Consider the following 22,716-nt stretch of genomic DNA (forward strand, 5'->3'; position numbering starts at 1 on the left):
ATTATTACTGATCACTGACTGGTTGTTAGAGGTTACAACACATAATTTCTGCTTCCTCATTCATTGATGGAGGATACTGCACATTATTACTGCTCGCTGAGAAAAGTACGACAGGAGATGACCAGAGACTGCGGATCTAATACAGGAGATGACCAGAGACTGCGGATCTAATACAGGTGATGACCAAAGACTGCAGATCTAATACAGGAGATGACCAGAGACTACAGATCTAATACAAGAGATGAACAGAGACTACAGATCTAATACAAGAGATGACCAGAGACTGCAGATCTATTACAGGAGATGACCAGAGACTGCAAATCTAATACAAGAGATGACCAGAGACTGCGGATCTATTACAGGAGATGACCAGAGACTGCGGATCTATTACAGCAGATAACCAGAGACTACAGATCTAATACAAGAGATGACCAGAGACTGCGGATCTATTACAGGAGATGACCAGAGACTGCGGATCTATTACAGCAGATAACCAGAGACTACAGATCTAATACAAGAGATGACCAGAGACTGCGGATCTATTACAGGAGATGACCAGAGACTGCGAATCTATTATCGGAGATGACCAGAGACTGCGGATCTAATACAGGAGATGACCAGAGACTGCGGATCTATTACAGGAGATGACCAGAGACTGAGGATTTAATACAGGAGATGACCAGAGACTGCGGATTTAATACAGGAGATGACCAGAGACTGCGGATTTAATACAGGAGATGACCAGAGACTGCGGATCTATTACAGGAGATGACCAGAGACTGCGGATTTAATACAGGAGATGACCAGAGACTGCGGATTTAATACAGGAGATGACCAGAGACTGCGGATTTAATACAGGAGATGACCAGAGACTGCGGATTTAATACAGGAGATGACCAGAGACTGCGGATCTATTACAGGAGATGACCAGAGACTGCAAATCTAATACAAGAGATGACCAGAGACTGCGGATCTATTACAGGAGATGACCAGAGACTGCGGATCTAATACAGGAGATGACCAGAGACTGCGGATTTAATACAGGAGATGACCAGAGACTGCGGATTTAATACAGGAGATGACCAGAGACTGCGGATCTATTACAGGAGATGACCAGAGACTGCAAATCTAATACAAGAGATGACCAGAGACTGCGGATCTATTACAGGAGATGACCAGAGACTGCGGATTTAATACAGGAGATGACCAGAGACTGCGGATCTAATACAGGAGATGACCAGAGACTGTAAATCTAATACAGGAGATGACCAGAGACTGTAAATCTAATACAGGAGATGACCAGAGACTGCGGATCTATTACAGGAGATGACCAGAGACTGCGGATCTAATACAGGAGATGACCAGAGACTACGGATCTAATACAAGAGATGACCAGAGACTGCGGATCAATTACAGGAGATGACCAGAGACTGCGGATGTATTACAGGAGATGACCAGAGACTGCGGATGTATTACAGGAGATGACCAGAGACTGCGGATCTAATACAGGAGATGACCAGAGACTGCGGATCTAATACAGGAGATGACCAGAGACTGTGGATTTAATACAGGAGATGACCAGAGACTGCGGATTTAATACAGGAGATGACCAGAGACTGCGGATCTAATACAGGAGATGACCAGAGACTGCGGATCTAATACAGGAGATGACCAGAGACTGCGGATCTAATACAGGAGATGACCAGAGACTGTGGATTTAATACAGGAGATGACCAGAGACTGCGGATTTAATACAGGAGATGACCAGAGACTGCGGATCTAATACAGGAGATGACCAGAGACTGCGGATCTAATACAGGAGATGACCAGAGACTGTGGATTTAATACAGGAGATGACCAGAGACTGCGGATTTAATACAGGAGATGACCAGAGACTGCGGATCTATTACAGGAGATGACCAGAGACTGCGGATCTAATACAGGAGGTGACCAGTGTGAAAGGGATCTCTAAGAGAGACTGACCACTTTTATTTTTTATTAAGATCAGTTTTAGGCTGGGTTCGCACTGCTGCGACTATGAGAACCGGATGTGATTCGCACCGCACTGCAGTGCAAATCACATCCGATCTCTGTGCGATGCGAGTTCAGCCATACAGATAGTATACAGATAGTATGGCTGAATTCGCATCGCACCCGCCCCAAACTTGAACAGGACCCTTTTTTTGGTCCGCAGCAGAATCGGATCGCATGGGTGTTCATACCATGCGATCCGATCCCTGTCCGAGTTTGCAGATCGCACTGCGATATGCGAACTGATCGGCGCGTGTCATTAACATTTCACTGACACTCCCAGCAGTTCGCATAGGGCAGTGCGAACTGCTGCCGGGAGGCATGCGATGCGGGAACCCGCCGCGCATTTGCGGCGTTCCCGCATCGCTGCAGTGTGAACACAGCCTAAAGCATTGCCAGGCATGAAATAAAAAAAAAAACACTATCAGCCAAGAAAAAACACATTGGCAGGCATGATAAAAAAAAAAAAAAAAAAACACTATCAGCCAAGAAAAAACACATTGGCAGGCATGATAAAAAAATAAAAAAAAAAACATTGGCAGGCATGAAAAAAAAACACATTGGCACAGGCATGATAAAAAAAAAAAAAACATTGGCAGGCATTGAAAAAAAAAACACATTGGCACAGGCATGATAAAAAAAAAAAAAAACATAAAAAAAACATTGGCAGGCAATGAAAAAAAACACATTGGCACAGGCATGATAAAAAAAAAAAAAAAAAACATTGGCAGGCATTGAAAAAAAAAAAACATTGGCACAGGCATGATAAAAAAAAAAAAAAAAACATAAAAAAACATTGGCAGGCAATGAAAAAAAACACATTGGCACAGGCATGATAAAAAAAAAAAAAACACACATTATCAGCAAAGATGCATAAAAAAATATACATATGAGGCAGGCAATATTGTCACTTACCTTTCTAGTTGCAGGTTCTTTTACGACAGTAAGAAGATGAGTTCTCCTCCAACTCCTTCCCCTTCGGTCACATGACCTCTTCTCTTCTTCATTTCCCTCCAAAGGTGAAAGGCCGCGGAGGTGGCCGAGGAGATGTCTGTGGTGAGCGGCGCTGGCACAAGGAGAGTCCAGCCCGCAGCCCAGCCCGCAGCCCGCAAGTCTCTGCCAGTGCCAGAAATAAATGCGGCCGTCTCCGCGGAGTCGGCCGCGGAGCCGGCCGTGGAGCTAATGACTGGACCAGCTTCCCAATGATATGCGGCCCGGCGGTCCGCGGCCCACCGGGCAAATGCCCGGTGTGCCCTATGGCCAGTCCGGGCCTGCTTATATGAGAGGCCCCTGCTGCCCATAAGATCAGCTTCTTTTCTCTGCTGAAAAACTCTGCTCTATAGAGGACTCTGCTCCTTCCTCTATCCAACTCCTCTCCTAAAATACTCTGCACTGCTGGAGAACTCTACCCCTTCCTCAAATGGCGCGTACACACGACCAGACTTTTCGAGGGACTAGGTCCGACGGTCTTTCTGGCGGACTTTCGGCGGAGTTCCGACGAACTTTCTGAATGAACGGACTTGGCCACACACACAATCACACCAAAGTCAGACGGATTTGAACGTGATGACGTACGACCGGACTAGAATAAGGAAGTTCATAGCCAGTAGCCAATAGCTGCCCTAGCGTCGGTTTTTGTCTATTGGACTAGCATACACACAAACGGATTTCTCGGTCCGGCGGAGTTCTGGTGGGAAAATTTAAAACATGTTCTAGTTCTAAAGTCTGCCTGATTTTTGGCAAACAGCCCACACACGATCGAATTGTCCGACGGACTCGTTCCGACGGACCTTTACTATCAAAAAGTCTGGTCATGTGTATGCGGTATAACTCTCCTCTTCTGAAATACTCTGCATTGCTGGAGGACCTCCGCTATTTTTCCTGTCTATAGCTATATGCTATGCATAGCAATTTAACCACCACAAACGCAGCCGGCTAGTTCTGGGAGGCCTCCGGTGTGCATGCAGCCAGGAGTGTCCATGATGGCTGGGTCCTAGGGGCTCAGCGTATCACAGATTGGGTAAAAAAGGACGATCGCAGCAGCCCTTTACCATGCAATCGCTCCATCCAATGACGGAGCGATCACTTTGTAAACAAACCATCGTCATGTCCAGTTCAGCTCTCTCCTCTCCTCATACCGATTGATACAGCATGTGAGGAGAGGAGGGAGACAATGTAGCAGCGTGAGTGGGCTGGATTTGTAGTGCCCACAGTGCTCATCAGTACCACATCAGTTCCATCACAGTGTTCATTCATGCCACATCTGTACCATTACAGTGCTCATCAGTGCCCCATCAGTGACATCACAGTTAGAGTTGCCACTTCATCCCTTTAAACCTGAACACATATTAATTTACACAGGTTCTGTGGCTGATTAAGGTGGTAATGAAATAATGAAACTCACTTGGTGCCTTATGTGCATTAAATTAGGCCTCAGAACCTGTGTAATTCACATGTGTTTAAAATAATGAGGTGGCAATCCAAATCATAGTGCTCATCCATGCCACATCAGTGCCATCACAGAGCTCATCAGTACCACATCAGCAGTATCACAGAGGTTATTCCATGCCACATCAGTGCCATCAGTGCATCCCAATGCCCATCAGTGCCATCACAGTGCTTATCCATGCCACATCAGTGCCATCACAGTGCTTATCAGTGCCCCATCAGTGACATCACGGTGCCCATCAGTGCCATCACAGTCCCCATCAGTTCTATCACTGTGCTTATCCATGCCACATCAGTGCCATCACAGTGCTCATCTGTGCCACATCAGTGCCATCACTGTGCTCATCCGTGCCATGACAGTTCTCATCCATGCCACATCAGTGCCATCACAGTGCCCATTAGTGCCACATCAGTGCTATTACAGGGCTCATTTGTGCCACATCAGTGTCATCACAGTGCTCATCAGTGCCAACACAGTGCTCATCCATGCCACATCAGTGCCATCACACTGCCCATCAGTGCCCCACCAGTGCCATCACAGTGCCCATAAGTGCCCCATCAGCATGCATCAGTGCCATCACAGTGCTCATCCGTGTCACATCAGTGCCATCACAGAGCTCATTGGTGCCATCACAGTGCTCATTCATGCCATCACAGTGTACATCAGTGCCCATCAATGCCACATCAGTGCCATCACAGTGCTCATCTGTGTCACATCAATGCCATCACAGTGCTTGTCTGTGCCAGATAAGTGCTCATCAGTGCCACACCAGTACCATCACAGTGCTCATCAGTGCCATCACACTGTTCATCAGTGCCATATCAGTGCCATCACAGTGCCCATCAGTGCCATCACAGTGCTCATACTTGTCACATCAGTGCTATCACAGTGATCATCAGTGCCACCTCAGTGCCATCACAGTGTTCATCAGTGTCAAATTAATGGCATTACAGTGCTCATGAGTGCCACTACAGTGCCCTACAGTATCCATCAGTGTCACTACAGTGCTCATCAGTGCCCCTACAGTGCCATCAGTGCCCTACAGTGCCTCACAAAAGTGTAATATGTAGTCAGGAAATTAGATGTGTAATTTATGTCTCTAGAACACCTGACAGTTCTCCCTGCATGTTGGGCCTCTGTATGTGGTCAGGCTGTGTAAAAGTCTCACGCGTGTGGTATTGCCATACTCTGGAGGTGTAGCAGAATGTATTTTGGGGTGCCATTTTTGGTATGTACATGCTATGTGTTATAAATATTATATAAATTGACAACTTTGTGACATGTCAGCTGACACCCGCCACTATCCGATCCAATCCTTTCCGTGAATTCCAGATGGATGGAGACCCTATTTTCCATTCGTCTGGAGGATTGGATGGGATCGGATGAAAGCAGACAGCCGGACCGTTTTTATCCAATCTCCCTATAGAGGAGAGAGGGACTCTGACAGGTCCATCTCTGCACAGTGAGCGGAGACCGACTTGTTGTTTGCATGCTTAGCCGGGGATTAGCAGATCGATTCACCTCTGAGCAAAGTCCATCATGCCCCAGGCAGTGACATCACAAGGGGGCAGGGCCTCTGGATAATGTGACCGGATGGCCAAACCCATGTCTATAAAAGAACTCGTTCAGAGAGCAGAGCTCGCACTACTGCGGGAGCTAGCGTCAGGAGAAGATCAGAGGAAGAACTAGCAGATGAAGAAGACAGCAGAGAGAGAGGAAGAAGACATCAATGCAGCGAGAAGTACTGACGAGAGGAAGAAAACATCAGTGGAGGAGAAAAACCGGAGGATGAAGACATAACCGGAAGAGAGAAGAACCAGTTGGAGAAGATACAATACAAAAAAAGAGAAAGTGCGCCAGACTAAGTGCAGTATATGGAAAAGCATTTATTTGAATAAAAGCATACAGCCAAGTGGCTACTCACAAAATTGGTAATAATCGGGCATGTAGGTAAGTAAGAGAATTAATCCACGTCACAGGCAGGTCCATGGAGATGCGGAGGTGGAATAATACTGGCAAGCCAAGAAAGAGGGCGAATAGCCAAAACCGGAAGTGCGCCTCAGCATGGAGCGCAAGCTCCGTAATCCAGAAGTTACATGTCAGCCAATTCCGGTTTCGGCTATTTGACCATCCGGACGCTGTAAGAGAAGCCACACCATTGCCATCAAAATTTTATATCACCGATGAGGACGCTGAGGACTTTTTATCACTGCCCTCTTTCTTGGCTTGCCAGCATTATACCACCTCTGCATCTCCGTGGACATGCCTGTGACTTGGATTAATTCTCTTACTTACCTACATGCCCAATTATACCTACTTTTGTGAGTAGCCACTTGGCTGTATGCTTTTATTCAAATAAATGCTTTTCCATAAATACTGCACTTAGTCTGGTGCACTTTCTCTCTTTTTTACATCGTATCTTCTAGAGAGCTGTGCTTCTCCTCTCAAGATTGCTGCTGCCGATGGTGCATCCTCATTTAAACATTACCATACCATATTTTACTTTGGACTTTTAGTCTATTTATCCTTGTTTTAACTGTCTAAAGAGACTTTACAGTGATTGGTCCCTCGCACCATCTTACCCCATGTGTGTTTTTATCTAGTTGGAGAAGAAACGCTGGAGCTGCTATAAAAAATGACTTTGTCAAAACCTTTGTACTGTTTTTATTTTTTACACTTTTTTGGGTGAATGAGTAGGGGTATGTACCCCTACTCATTCACATAGGGTGGGGGGCCAGGATCTGAGGGCCCCCTTTAAAGGGGGTTTTGTAGATTCCGATAAGCCCCCCCCACCCAAAGACCCCGACAACCATCGCCCAGGGTTGTCGGGAAGAGGCCCTTGTCCCATCAACATGGGGATAAGGTGCTTTGGGGTGGTGGGGGCAACGCCCCCTGCCCAAAGCACCCACATTACCATATTGAGGGCATGTGGCCTGGTATGGTCCAGAAGGAGGGGGGAGCTCACTCATCCTTTCCTGACCTGCCTGGCTGTGTGTTTGGATAAGGGTCTGGTATGGATTTTGGGGGGGGATCCCGCTCCGTTTTTCGGGTGTGGGGGTTCTCCTTAAAATCCATACTAGACAGAAAGGCCTGGTATGGAATTGGGTGGTAACCAGTTAAGACGGCTTTCATAGGGAACCATTGATTTATACACGTCATGCGACATGTGCTCCCAATGTCGGAGCCTCAGGCTGGGTTCACCCTGGAACACGCAGCTTCCATTCGCCGTTTCAGGTTCAATTTCAGCCCGAATTTTGGACTGAATTTGAATCTGAAATGGACCAAAAGATGCCCTGTGTTCTGGATCCGCTGCGGAGATGTGTGAACCAGCTCCATAGAGTGGCGGTCACAATCTCCTGCTATGCGAATTGGATGCGAGGAAAAAACGCATCCAATTCGCATAGGTGTGAGCCCAGCCTCAGTGTCTCAAGAAATGAGATAGACCTTCGGTACATCAGGTGTGATAATTTTTAAATGATTGGCACCATAGCTTGTAGGTGTAGACTCTATAAGCTTCACAAAGACCAAATAATATACACTGATTTGGGTTATTTTTACAATATGTAGCAGTATAACTTTTGGCCAAAATTTCTGAAGAAAAATTACAAATTTTCAAAGATTTATAACAGAAACACATTTTTTTACAAAAGTTTTGGTCTTTTTATATTTACAGTTTAGTGCAAAACCCCCCCCAAAAAACAAGGATTGATTAAATACCACCAAAAGAAAGCTCTATATGTGTGAAAAAAGGACGACAGACATTGCATATGGGTACAGTATTGCATGAGTAGTTGTCATTCAAAGTGTGAGAGCGCTGAAAGCTGAAACTTGGCCTGGTTAGGAAGGGAGTATAAGTGTCCAGTGGGCAAGTGGTTAATGGGCCAGTGCACAGTTTTTTTTCTCTTAATTTCTTTTACCATATAACCAAAAATACAAAAAAAAAAATAGAAAAAAAATCAAAAAGGGGCAATTTTGGGCGGAGGGGTTATTTTGTTTTACGTTAATATTTTAAAACCCTCTAAAAAAACAACAAAATAACAGAAATGTTTTCACACCAGTTTTTTTTTTTGAGTGACAATCTTACATTGTGGGACCACACCACAAGCCAGCGTCTGGTTTGCGTTTGTTGTGCGCATCCCACCCTTTGCAAGCTGAGTTGAAATTGCCACAGCCATGAAGCACAGCATCACAGCCATGGCATATGTATAGTCCTGTCAGACCGTAATATTAAAATTGGGTGGGTTGGAGGTGGTAAAACCATGACTCGGCTACCTGTTCCCTCCCCCCCCCCCCCCACCCTTCCTTTTCTGCAGGTGTGAGAGATCCTCTATAAATAGACATGGTGTGGTTTAAAAAAAAAAAATCAGACAAGTACTGAAAAATAAAGCCAACAATCGTGGAACCATTAAGGGACATGTTACCTCTTTTCTTCTAAGTCGGCAACAACAGATGATGCATGCTTCCAATCATACGCTCCGGTGCGGTCGTGTAGCCATCTGTTCAGTTCCATGATACATTTCTCATTGGATTTTAGTACAACCATTTCTTTGAAGAAATTGGATGCAGAATAGAGATGGTGGATGATAGAACCAACAGTGATGTCAATGCAAAAATTACCCTTAGCTTGACCTGCAGGAATATTAAAAAATCTGATGTTATGTACATTGTAATTAAAATAAAATTCCATTCATCCAATAAACCTTGGTTCATGAGGCTCTGGTGCTTAGCTGCATCTGGAGGCCAGAGGCAAACTGTCCAGCCCTCCAGTTGGCAGCCTGTCAAACTCTATGAAAGTCTGACAGCTGCTGTGACTGGATGGGGCTGGGAGGTGCATCTAGTATGTACGTTTAGGGCAGTATGCACCCAGGGATAGATGCCCAGAAGCATACTACCTTAAAGTGTTTGCAAACCCATACAGCCAACTTTGACCTACAGGTAAGCCTAAATTAAGACTTACCTGTAGGTCCAAGAAATATCTCCTAAACCTACATGGTTTAGGACAGGGATATGCAATCAGCGGACCTCCAGCTGTTTCAAAACTACAAGTCCCATCATGCCTCTGCCTCTGGGTGTCATGCTTGTGGCTGCCAAGAGTCTTGCTATGCCTCATGGGACTTGTAGTTCTGCAACAGCTGGAGGTCCGCTAATTACATATCCCTGGTTTAGGAGATATTTGCCGAAAGACAGTCACTGCTGTCTACGGCGCATGCGCCGTAGACAGCGGCACGCAGGCGCACTGAGTGTGCCACGGTCAACGATGATATGCCGCGAGTGGCGGCTCCCATGAGCATGAGCAGGAGTGATGTCATTGCGGCTTCGCCGAATCACAGCGGCGGAGCAGGAGACCCACCGAGAAGATGGATGCGCCGGACTACAGGGGACAGCGGTGACTTTGCTGGCTCCTGTGTCAGGTAAGTGACACATAATGGACTACTATGCGATGCATAGTAGTCCATTATGCTTTACCTTTGCAGGGAATGAAAGAGGAAGTAAACTCATCAGGGTTTACTTCCTCTTTAAATGGAAGTACTACTGAGTACATCACCCAGCCCCATTCACACTTCAATATAGTTTGACAGGCTACAGGAAGCAGGGCTGGACAGTTCACCTGTGCCATCCAGCCACAGCCACATACCAGAGCCATGCATGTCAAGTGTGCATGAGGCCCTAAAGTGAACCTGTTAAGTAAAAAGGGCATGTCCTATTAACACCTAAATGCAAGCACCCCAAAATGCTTGTACTTATCTTTTATAGGGCTCAGTTTACCAAGTTGTGGGCGTTATTTTAAAGTGTATATACAGTGCATCTGGAAAGTATTCACAGCGCTTCACTTTTTCCACATTTTGTTATGTTACAGCCTTATTTCAAAATGGACTAAATTCATGATTTTCGTGAAAGAAGTTTGTTTGAAATCTTTGCAAATTTATTATTAAAAAAAAAAAAACTAAAAAAATCACATGTACATATACATGTGCACACTGAAATATTTTGTTTGGGAATTTTGGCTTCGTACGAAAAATGTATTTATTCAGTTAATCCCAAAATTAATTTTTATTTTGTTTCATTTAAAAATGAATTTGTGCAAAAATCAAAACTAATTAAGGTTGAATCTGTCAATTGAAGGCTGTCTGTGGGGTGTCTGTGGGATGTTCTAAGAAGATTCAACGAAGCAGTTAAACTGTACGACACCGCAATCTTACATTTCCGGTCAAATGCTCCATCCACAAGCTATAGTAGAATTCTAATGCTGTTTGACTAGTAATAATTATAATTATGAATTATTATTACTAGACAAACGACATTAGAATTCTTCTATAGCCTATGAGCGGAGCATTTGACCGTAAATGTAAGCTCGCAGCGATCGTATGTTTTAGCTGCTTCACCGAATCTTCATGTTGAAGGGTATTATACATATTTTTGATCGTATCGAATTATCTTGTTTGTTTCTGTTCATGTCGAACAGTCTACCCCAACAGCCAATGGAATTGTGTTGTATTGAAATTCAAGCATATAACTTCCTTCCTTTCACTTCCTTTTGCACTCCTAATGGTTCTGGTTCACACTGGTGATGGCAGCATCCGACTGTGGCTCCAGGTAGTTAGGCCCCATGGAGGTTCCTGGCCTTTTTATGGAGGTAGCAGCAGCAGCACCACCACCACCGTCAAAAAAGCACAGGAGAGGGACACAAGCTGCAACCAGCATGAAGCTTAACCTTCTGTGGACTCACATTGAGTCCCAGGTCCTTGTAGGGGAAATGCTTCCTTGCTGGATGCAGCTGTGTGGCACCCGCTCCAGGGAGACTACTCCGGAGTGGAAGCGGGAGAAGTGGGAGGAGATCTCCCGAACAGTTGAGGAGATGCAGCGACCTGTGACCTGTCTGCCTGTTGTAAAAAATTAATCGAAAATAAAACGTTAACGTGTCTGATTATTTTATTCTTTTACATTTAAAAAATTCCATATTATGCCCAAAAACAAGTCCCCCTCCCCACACACACACATAAACATATATTATTGCTATCACATGTCTTTAAAGTTACGTGAATTATAATTTTTTTTTAAAAGGAAAAAAATATTTTCAAATCGTCCTCCCTCCTGTGAAAAACCTAATTTGCGCATAGTTTGCATGTTAAATATTATCACCACGATTGTTTTGTGAGAGGAATATTTCCATGGCTGTTATTTGTTCTTATCACTAAATTGATGAGCAGTAAGTGCATTTAAGTTCCACTTGACCACCTGTAGATTATGCCCCCTCCATGACCAGGCCATATTTTGCTATTTAGCGAGCTGCAAGTTTAACTTGTGTGCTCCTGAGATGTAGTACTCAAATTAAATTTACGCCCTTTTCCTGCCACATATAGAGCTTTTTTTTTCGTGGTATTAGATCACCGCTGGGTTTTACATTTTTTGTTATTAAAACGAAAAAAATTGTTAAATATTTTAAAAAATTAATAAAATTGTTGTGTATCGGCAGCTGGACTTAACGAGCTTGTGGACCCGCCATATATTTACTATGGGCGGGTCTGCATCCGCAAGTGGTTAATGCTTTGCAAAGGAAAAAAGAAAGGAAATTTACACCATTTCACAGTTCACACAAGCGCGTAATTAGAAAGGTGGACTGGACATATTATTTAGTTCTAACAGAAAATGGACTGGCGATAGTGATCAGACCGGCAAGCAGGTAATGATGTAAAATCAAATGAAAAATAGATCACAAGAAATAGAACAAAAACAACAAATATTCCAGAGTTGGTAAAACTACCTGCATGCAGGTAACAAATTAGGGTATATAGAATCTATATAGAATCTATAATATAGAATCTATAATGAAAAATAAATCCCCCCCCAAAACAAGGACAGGCTCTGGGGCTATCACAACTAGGGATGAGCTTTGTGTTCAAGTCGAACCCATGTTTGACTCGAACATCGTCTGTTCGTCCGTTCGGCGAATTCCGAACATTATGGGCCGTTCGCGCCAAATTCGAGTGGCGTGTCATGGCCCATAATTCACTGCAGCATTGCAGTGCATTGCTGGCTGATGATTGGCCAAGCATGCACTATGACCCGCATGCTTGGCTAATCACAGCGCCGTCTGTACAGAGAGCCGTAATTGGCCAAAGCCAGGGTGGCTTTGGCCAACTATGGCTCAGGCGGTTTAGTACATGCCTCACACTATATAAGGCGGCCTGCGTGGTGGCCTTGTGTAGTGTGTTGCGGCGGAGACAGATAGACAGAGAGACAGTGTGATTTCTTTTCATTTGAGTTAGATAGAGCAGGCAGGAGGCTGGTCAGTTAGCTGCAGTCAGTGTATATATATATATATATATATATATATATATATATGCATCCTAGGTATACTGTATTCAGTTTAGCTAGATTTGTTCCTGTGTACTGTGTCCTTTGCACAGTGTTCACTTAAAGCTACTTCAATTTCTGGTGTTCTGCTGATCCTATTCGCAGGCAGCTGTAGCAATTACAGTTGGTGTATCGTGCCATCTGCACAGTGTGCACCTAAAGCTACCCCAATTGCTGGTGTTCTGCTGATCCTATTCGCAGGCAGCTGTAGCAATTACAGTTGGTGTATTGTGTCATCTGCACAGTGTGCACCTTAAGTGACCCCAATTGCTGGTGTTCTGCTAATCCTCTCCGCAGGCAGCTTTTGCATCCTAGGTATACTGTATTCAGTTTAGCTAGATTTGTTCCTGTGTACTGTGTCCTTTGCACAGTGTTCACTTAAAGCTACTTCAATTTCTGGTGTTCTGCTGATCCTATTCGCAGGCAGCTGTAGCAATTACAGTTGGTGTATCGTGCCATCTGCACAGTGTGCACCTAAAGCTACCCCAATTGCTGGTGTTCTGCTGATCCTATTCGCAGGCAGCTGTAGCAATTACAGTTGGTGTATTGTGTCATCTGCACAGTGTGCACCTTAAGTGACCCCAATTGCTGGTGTTCTGCTAATCCTCTCCGCAGGCAGCTTTAGCAATTACAGTTGGTGTATTGTGTCATCTGCACAGTGTGCACCTAAAGCTACCCCAATTGTTGGTGTTCTGCTGATCCTATCTGCAGGCAGCTGCAGTAAATACAGTTGGTGTACTGTGTACTCTGCACAGTGTTCACTTAAAGCTAACCCAATTGCTGGTGTTCTTCTGATCCTATACCACAGGCAGGCAGCTGCAGTAATTACAGTTGGTGTATTGTGTCATCTACACAGTATGCACCTAAAGCTACCCCAATTGCTGGTGTTCTTCTGATCCTATACTGCAGGCAGCTGCAGTAATTACAGTTGATGTACTGTGTACTCTGCACAGTGTGCACCTAAAGCGACCCCAATTGCTGGTGTTCTTCTGATCCTATACCACAGGCAGGCAGCTGCAGTAATTACAGTTGGTGTATTGTGTCATCTGCACAGTGTGCATCTAAAGCTACCCCAATTGCTGGTGTTCTTCTGATCCTATAGGTACTAACATAGGTAAAGTTGATCCAGGGAAAATCCGATCGCCTATTGGGGGATCAGGAAGGAATTTTTTTCCCCTGCTGTAGCAAATTGGAGCATGCTCTGCTGTTTTTTTTTTTCACCTTCCTCTGGATCAATTGTGGGCATAAAATTGGGTATCTGGATTGTACGATTATTTTTTATTTTATTTATTTGTTTTTAGGGTTGAACTGGATGGACTTGTGTCTTTTTTCAACCTGACTAACTATGTAACTATGTAACTATACCACAGGCAGGTAGCTGCAATAATTACAGTTGGTGTATTGTGTCATCTGCACAGTGTACACATAAAGCTACCTCAATTGCTGGTGTTCTTCTGATCCTATACCACAGGCAGCTTCAGTCATTACAGTTGGTGTACTGTGTACTCTGCACAGTGTGCACTTAAAGCTACCCCAATTGCTGGTGTTCTCATACTACTAATACTACAGGCAGGCAGTTGATTCTGCTAGCTGCAGTATATCAGTATCAATGGCATCAGTCACTCCTTCCCTAGCCCCACCATGTCCTCCTGAGGAGTCCCCCAACCTGCCGCTTGGGCACCACATGCTTGACCAGACATATGTCGACCTGCCATGCAGTTCATTGGCAAGCGTACCTAAAAGACCCACACCAAAGAACAAAGCGGACCTTTCCTTGCTCCTCATCAGCTGGGATCTCCAACCCCACTATACCTTCAGTCCTCTCTGAAACCTGCGCTGAGAGGAATGAAGGTGTAAAATTAAGTCACAGTCACAGCCAAGTACTTGCGGGCAATCTGCTATCGGTACACTGACGCCCGATTGTACCAGGCAAATTTCCCTGCCCCAGCTGCTGCACCGCAGAAAGAAGTTAACTCCCAGCCATCCACATGCCCAGCGGTTGAATGCTAGCTTGGCTAAATTGCTAGCACTTCAACTGCTGGCTTTTCAGTTGGTAGACTCTGCCCCCTTCCGTGAGTTTGTGGAATGTGCAGTTCCTCAGTGGCAGGTTCCCAAATGCCACTTTTTCTCACGGAAGCCGATTCCGGCTCTCTACTGGTATGTGGAAGGCAATGTCTTGGCCTCGCTGGACAGGGCGGTCAGCGGTAAGATGCATATTACCGCTGACTCATGGTCCAGCAGGCATGGACAGGGACGTTACCTATCTTTCACGGCACATTGGGTGACTCTGCTGGCAGCTGGGAAGGATGCAGGACATGGTGCAGTAGTGTGGGAGGTTGTTCTGCCACCATGCCTCCAAAATGCTTCTACTGGTGATTCTGACACACCTCTCTCCTCCACCCCTCCTTTTCTTCTTCCTCCATGGCCTCTTCCTCTGCTTTTTCCTCGGAACCAGCGGTGCTCCGTTGGCATTCAAGGGGCTACGCAAGTACGCAGGCAAAAAGATGTCATGCGGTGCTTGCGCTGGTGTGCTTAGGGGACAGGAGCCACACTGGGGCAGATATTCTGGCAGCTCTGCAGGGGCAGGCTGAGAGGTGGTTGACGCCATGCCAGCTTAAGCCAGGAATGGTGGCTTGGGACAATGGCAGAAAACCTCCTCTCCGCCCTCCAACAGGGACAACTGACCCATGTGCCCTGTGTGGCTCATGTCCATAACTTGGTGGTGCAGCGGTTCTTGGGCAGTTACCTGGGCTTCCAGGATGTCCTGAGACAGACGAGGAAAGTCTGTGTGCATTTCTGCCAGTCATGTAATGCCAGTGCTCAACTGGCTGACCTCCAAAAGGAATTTAACCTGCCCAAGAACTGCCTAATCTGTGACATGCCCACCAGGTGGAACTCAATGTTGGCCATGCTGCAGCAGCTGCACACGCAGCAGAGGGCCATCAATGAGTACCTGTGCGACTACGGCACCAGGACAGGGTCAGGGGAGCTTGGTTTTTTTCCCACACCAGTGGGCCATGATCAGGGATGCATGCACTGTCACCATTTGAGGAGGCCATGAGGATGGTGAGCAGTGACAGTGCATGCATCAGTGACACTGTCCCTCTTGTCCACCTGTTGGAGCACACGCTGCCTGGAATAATGGACAGGGCACTTGAGGCAGAACAGAGGCAGGAAGAGGAGGACTTCCTTACCTCTCAAGGCCCCCTTATCCAGACAGTGTTTCTGCTGGGCCGCCGATCACACAGGAAGAAGAGGAGGAGGAGGATTGTGTCAGCATGGAGGTGGAGCCTGGCACTCAGCATCAGCAGCAGTCTTTTAAGGATCATTTACAGTCCCAAGAAACCCGTGGACTTGTACGTGGCTGGGAGAAGGTGGCTGCAGATCATGTCGTCTTTAGTGACCCAGAGGACTTCGGACCGAATGCCTCAGCTAACCTACGCTGCATGGCCTCCCTGATCCTGCAAAGCCTGCGGAAGGATCCTGGTATTCATTGGATCAAGGAGAGGGATCATTACTGGCTGGCAACCCTCCTTGATCCATCCCTGTGCTGTGCTGACTTCCTCCTGGGGCTGCTTATTATGAGGGGCTCCCACCATCCCTGTGCTGTGCTGACTTCCTCCTGGGGCTGTACCTCTGCTGTGCATATTATGAGGGGCTCCCGCCATCCCTGTGCTGTGCTGACTTCCTCCTGGGGCTGCTTATTATGAGGGGCTCCCATCATCCCTGTGCTGTGCTGACTTCCTCCTGGGGCTGTACCTCTGCTGTGCATATTATGAGGGGCTCCCACACTCCCTGTGCTATGCTGACTTCCTCCTGGGGCTGCTTACTATGAGGTGCTCCCACCATCCCTATGCTAAGCTGACTTCCTCCTGGGGCTGCTTACTATGAGGGGCTCCCACCATCCCTGTGCTGTGCTGACTTCCTCCTGGGGCTGTACCTCTGCTGTGCATATTATGAGGGGCTCCCACCATCCCTGTGCTATGCTGACTTCCTCCTGGGACTGCTTACTATGAGGGGCTCCCACCATCCCTGTGCTGTGCTGACTTCCTCCTGGGGCTGCTTACTATGAGGGGCTCCCATCATCCTTGTGCTATGCTGACTTCCTCCTGGGGCTGCTTACTATGAGCATCGACTGTCATATTGAGGTATATTTTTGCCTTTAAATTCATCGTAACAAACGTTCATACAAATTAACAAACCTAACGACAATTTGTATTTCGTACGAAACGAAACGGAATTTCGGACACGAAATACGAAGTACGAATTAATTTTAATACGAACCGTAACGGAACAGAACGAAACAAATTTATTGACGGCGCCCATGTCTAGCTCACACCTTTGTCCAGTGTCAGCTATGGCACAGTTTTTCCTAGTCCGACCGTGGGTGGAGAGCGCTCTATTTGTACATAGGGGTGGTTCTTTTCTGTCAAAATTCCAGTTTACGGCACTGTTTAGAAAATGCTTAGCTGCAAGGGTTTTGGTTCCTAAGGAATTTTCGACTCACTCTTTTCGTATAGGGGCAGCCACTGAGGAGTCACGGTGGGGTCTTCCAGAAGAAGTGGATTTTCACGGTGGGGTCTTCCAGAAGAAGTGGTCAAACATATCGGTAGATGGGATTTTTTGTGGTATCATATCTATGTTAGGCCCCATTTGTTGTAAAATGGTCAGGGCTGCACGTGGGGGGTAACAATTTGGGACTCCGTCCCATTAGGCAAGTCATCAAAGATGTTCAGTGGGATTTCCTCAGATTGCAGTCCTCTTTTCCAGACATGATTGTGGTGTGGTCAGACATTGTGGCCCGCATGTCCTAAAGAGGGGCACGGCCCCTTGAGAAGCTGAACAAAGCCTGCATTAAGGTCAACAAAGAGATGGGGAGTTTTGTTGCCCGTAATGGTGGGGTGGTGGTATGCCATTTAGAACTGGAGGTTGACACGTGGAGGTGCTTGAGAGGGGATGGAGTACATGTCAATGCCGTGGGGATTGATTTATGGGCTTTAGGCTTGCAGGATGGTATCCAGAGGGCTTTGATGGTGTGGTAGTGGGCACAAGTTTAAGGTGTCACACTTCTGCCGCTGTGGCGATTGGGGTCCTTGATGAAGACACAAACATTTTTATGTTGATAAATGCGGTTGGATCCATCTCAGGTATGGAGTCCTCCTGGGTTGTCTAGTTCAGTCTAGACTACCAGGTAGTAAGGTGGTAGGGGTCCGTGGTCAGTTATTAAGTCCTCGAGGCGGTGTTGTGGCTGGGGACAGAATCTAACTTAGAGGTACCACAGATTCCAAAAGTTTTGGATTGGTGTCGTCAAGGATCTGTAATCATCTTTCATATAAGGTTTATGGTTGAATATGTTTTTGAGTTAATAAAAGGCTAAGCGGCCATTTAAATCCAACACAGTGTACGTGTCATTAATGGGAAAGGAAGGCAAAGGTTGAGGTAGACGAAGTCTAGTGAGACGAAACGCGTCGGTTGACTCCATTGTTTTTATAAAGCTCTTTGAAGGTACTTCTTAAATGTAAGTGCACTACTTACTAAATATTTTGCTATATTTACGGAATTACACTATGTGGCCCTCTCTTTATTCCTCCTATTTATTGAGTATCAATTGACATTAACCACCCGTTGGCGGAGAGGCAGTGTCCACACGTTTTGGGACAAGATCCTGATGGGTTATCCATAAGGTTCGGGACAAGATCCTGACAGGTCACACTCCAGCTACCAGTGGACACCATAGAGCAGGGATATGCAATTAGCTGACCTCCAGCTGTTGCTAAACTACAAGTCCCATCATGCCTCTGCCTCTGGCTGTCATGCTTGTGGCTCTAAGAGTCTTGCTATGCCTCATGGGAATTGTAGTTCTGCAACAGCTGGAGGTCCGCTAATTGCATATCCCTGCCATAAAGCCTTATTGACTCATAGAACATACGTTCTTTTTGAGTCTGCATCTTCTGGTAAGCTCACATCCTCATCGGTGGTGGTGTTGTCACATGGGTGGTCACAAGAGTATGTCCTAATATTTGGTGGATTTTAAGATTTTCAAAGTTTTGATTACTATGGATTTTCACATTACTTTTTTGATCTAAAATTTAGTGTTTACACACTTTACTTGACACATGCGAGTGTTGCTAAAACATATTATTTTTCGCATTTACTAAATAAGCGCATAGTTCAAATGTGCGAATAATATTTTTTTCATATGTTGTTTTTTTTGGTTTATGTCACAATATTTCACTCATACTTATGCATGATTTTGCCATATAAATCTGGTGAGTTTTAGCGCTGCACCATATGCACTTTTTACACTTGAGAACAAATGTATCTGTTTGTTGTGCTAGCTGCTAATTTTGTTCTATTTAATTTTGGTTGCGCAGGGTATTTTTATATATTGCATTTTTAAAGGTTGGGTAGGTACATAATTGAGTTGGGGCAGTAAGTTATCTGAACTACCCTAGTCAAGAAAAAGCTAAGTTGAACTAGCTTGCTTCACTATCTGTTCTGCTGCTGTGCTTATTGCTTAATAATTCAGATTGTCTGTTAACAAACAAACGGACCAGCTAAGATTGACTGTCTGAAATGATTCAGTGTGTTTCTCTCTGCTAGCAATCGTAAGTGAAAGTAAGTTGGCTGTACGTGTATACTTAAGTTGTAACTATTTTACTGCTCCTCCTCTTTGTTTACAATTAGTGATGGACGAACTTCCGACGGGACGTTTCATGAACGCAAACCGCGAAAGCGGGCAAAAGTTAGCGAACCGCAAGGTTTGCGGCGGACCCCATTGACTTTAATGGCAGGCGAACCTTAAAAACCTCCAGGTCATATTTTCAGCCACAAAATACTTACTAGCTGTGCACACATAGTCCCACAACATGGACACTGACATAACAAAAGTATTAAGTGAATCTGGGATCGACAACGACAAGCATTCTTTTTTTATCTATGAAATTTTGACAATTCAGGAGCGCATGAAGGCCATGGAGGAGAGGCAAGGTCAGGCCAGGCTATGAAGGGGGTGCAGGAGATGATCAGTGCCACAGTCAGGGCAGCGCAGTCCTGTGCCAGTGTCCCAGTGTGCCAACCTGTGCTTGAGCCCCTCCCTCTGCCCGGCCCTTACCCCAACCTATGCAGGGCTCCACTGTGGGGGTCCGGAGGTGCCAGTCCAGTGCTGATCCTCAGCCATGGTGCTGGCACTGCCTGCTGATTGGCTTCTCCGCTGCTATCTCCCTCACTGTCTGAAACCAGCACCATGATAGAGACCGAGCACTGACACCAGCACGAGATAGAGAGCACTGACACCAGCACCGTGATAGAGAGCACTGACACCAGCACCGAGATAGAGAGCACTGACACCAGCACCAAGATAGAGAGCACTGACACCATCACCGATATAGAGAGCACTGACACCAGCACCGTGAGAGCACTGTCACCAGCACCGTGATAGAGAGCACTGAGACCACACCAGCACCGAGATAGAGAGCACTGACACCAGCACTGTGATAGAGAGCACTGACAACAGCACCATGATAGAGAGCACTGACACCAGCACCGAGATAGAGAGCACTGACATCAGCACCGAGATAGAAAGCACTGACACCAGCACCATGATAGAGAGCACTGACACCAGCACTGTGATAGAGAGCACTGACACCAGCACTGAGATAGAGAGCACTGACACCAGCACCGTGATAGAGAGCACTGACACCAGCACCGAGATAGAGAGCACTGACACCAGCACCGAGATAGAGAGCACTGACACGCGCATCGAGATAGAGAGAGAGCACTGACACCAGCACCGAGATAGAGAGCACTGACACCACACCAGCACCATGATAGAGAGAGCACTGACACCACACCAGCACCGAGATAGAGAGCACTGACACCAGCACTGATACCAGCAACTCGCTGCGGGACCCAAAAATATGACACCACTCAACCTCTTCAAACAGGAGGGTACAGTCATATAGTACGGTGTGCTTTTTTTGTACAAGGAAGTGAGCCAAAGGTAGAAAAAAGGTCCGTGTGCTAGATTAAATAAATCTTTATAGAGTTATGCATATACATGGTCTACTGGTCACATGTGTTGAATTCCTCTGAGATCCATGCCTCATTAATTTTTATAAATGTGAGGTAGTCAACACTGTTATTGAGCTAGGCAAGTGCCCTTATCGGTCACGATCCCCCCTGCTGCGCTGAACGCCCTTTCGGACAGAACACTGGACAAGGGGCAAGCCAACAGTTCCATTGCAAATTGGGCAAGCTCTGGCCAAAGGTCAAACCTGCCCACCCAGTAGTCCAGGGGTTCAGCACTTCTCAGAGCTTCCACATCGGCCGTTAACCCGATGTAGTCGGACACCTGTTGATCTAGGCATTCCCTGATGCTGGATCCGGATGAGACCTGTCGATGGGTCAGCTGAAAGAATGACCTCATATCAGAAGTCGCCAACACATCTTCAAACCGCCCTCTTCTTGCAGGCTCTGTTGGATTGGTACCCGCAACTCTTTCTCTGGGAGTGGGAATTCCTCCTCTGCCAGCGCACGCAAAAGCAGAATGTAGAATTTCTCGAAGCAAGGCCTGGAAGTGCTCCATTCTGACAGCCCTCTGTGATGGTGGTAACATTTCCGCCATTTTGTGTTTGTACCGGGGGTCTAAGTACGTTGCCACCCAGTACTGGTCCTTGACATTTATGCTTTTTATACGGGGGTCCCTGTTAAAACACCGGAGCATGAAGGCCCCCATTTGCACTAAACTGGAAGCGGTGTGGTGGCCTGGCTCCTGCTCATCATGCAGGATAATGTCGTCCTCCTTGTTCTCCTCTCCCCATCCACGCACAACAACAGGGATCCCAGAAAGGTTTAAAGCATGCTTTTCTTGCTCCTCCTCATCCGCCCCGGCACCATCCTCCTCTGACTCCTCTTCAGACTCCTGTTGTTGACTTGTCTCAGATAGAGTAGCCCCCCTGGGAATTCATCCAGCATTGCGACTTCCTCATGATCCTGCTCCTGCTCCTCCACGGCTTGATCAATGACACAACGCAATTCACGCTCCATAAAGAAGGCATAAGGTATCATGTCACTGATGGCGCCATGGCTGCGACTGACCAGTTTGGTGATCTTATCAAATGGCTGCAGAAGTCTGCATGCGTCATGCATGAGCAGCCACTGGCGCGAAAAAAAACAAGCTCCCCAGAACCTGGTTTGCCGCAGAGTTCGTACAGGTAATCGTTAACTGCACGTTTCTGCTGGAGCAGCCTATCAAGCATAAAGAAGGTTGAGTTCCATCGCATTAGGCAATCGCAAATAAGACTTCTGACCGGCAGATTGTGTCGCCACTGAATGTCAGCAAGGCGAGCCATGGCCGTGTAAGATCTTCTGAAATGAGCAGAGATTTTCCTTGCCTGCCGCAAGATGTCCTGGACCCCATGGTATTTGACAACGAATCGCTGCACGACCAAGTTTAAGACGTGTGCCATGCATGGCACGTGTGTAATTTTGCACTGTTTCAATGCACTAAGCACCGTTGTCACACACCACTTTACCAACTGTCAAATTGAGCAGTGTTAGCCACTGATCTGCCTGTGAACGCAAAGCTGAAAGGAGTTCAGGGCTAGTGTGGTTCTTGGCTTCCAGGCACAACAGACGCAGCACAGCATGGTAATGTCTCACCTGGCATGTCGAATAGGTTCTGGGGATCTTGGGCGGCGCAGCGGAAGAGGCGCTAGCAGTGGAAAAGGAGGAGTCAGCCAAGGAGGAGAGGGAGGAGGATGGAGTAGGAGGAGGAGAAGAAGAGCCAGGCCTGCATGCAATCCGTGGCAGTAAAACCAATTCTACACGGGTGCCACGGGTTACATGCTTGACAGCCGTCAGAAGGTTCACCCAGTGGG

The 22,716-nt window shown here is 46.4% G+C and overlaps 1 protein-coding gene across 1 annotated transcript in view; it reads right to left on the bottom strand.

Moving 5' to 3' along the window:
- Nucleotides 1-22,716, bottom strand: part of LOC143933243 (nicotinamide N-methyltransferase-like) — a 61,715-nt gene that overhangs the window by 757 nt on the left and 38,242 nt on the right. Inside the window, exon 2 of the mRNA XM_077456130.1 lies at nucleotides 8,902-9,109. Coding sequence (XP_077312256.1) covers nucleotides 8,902-9,109 — 208 coding nt within the window. The remainder of the gene's footprint in view (nucleotides 1-8,901; nucleotides 9,110-22,716) is intronic.

The sequence above is a fragment of the Lithobates pipiens genome, unplaced genomic scaffold, assembly GCF_037356315.1.
Source record: "Lithobates pipiens isolate NorthernLeopardFrog02 unplaced genomic scaffold, aLitPip1_a1.2 Scaffold_27, whole genome shotgun sequence".
Classification (NCBI taxonomy): Eukaryota; Metazoa; Chordata; class Amphibia; order Anura; family Ranidae; genus Lithobates; species Lithobates pipiens.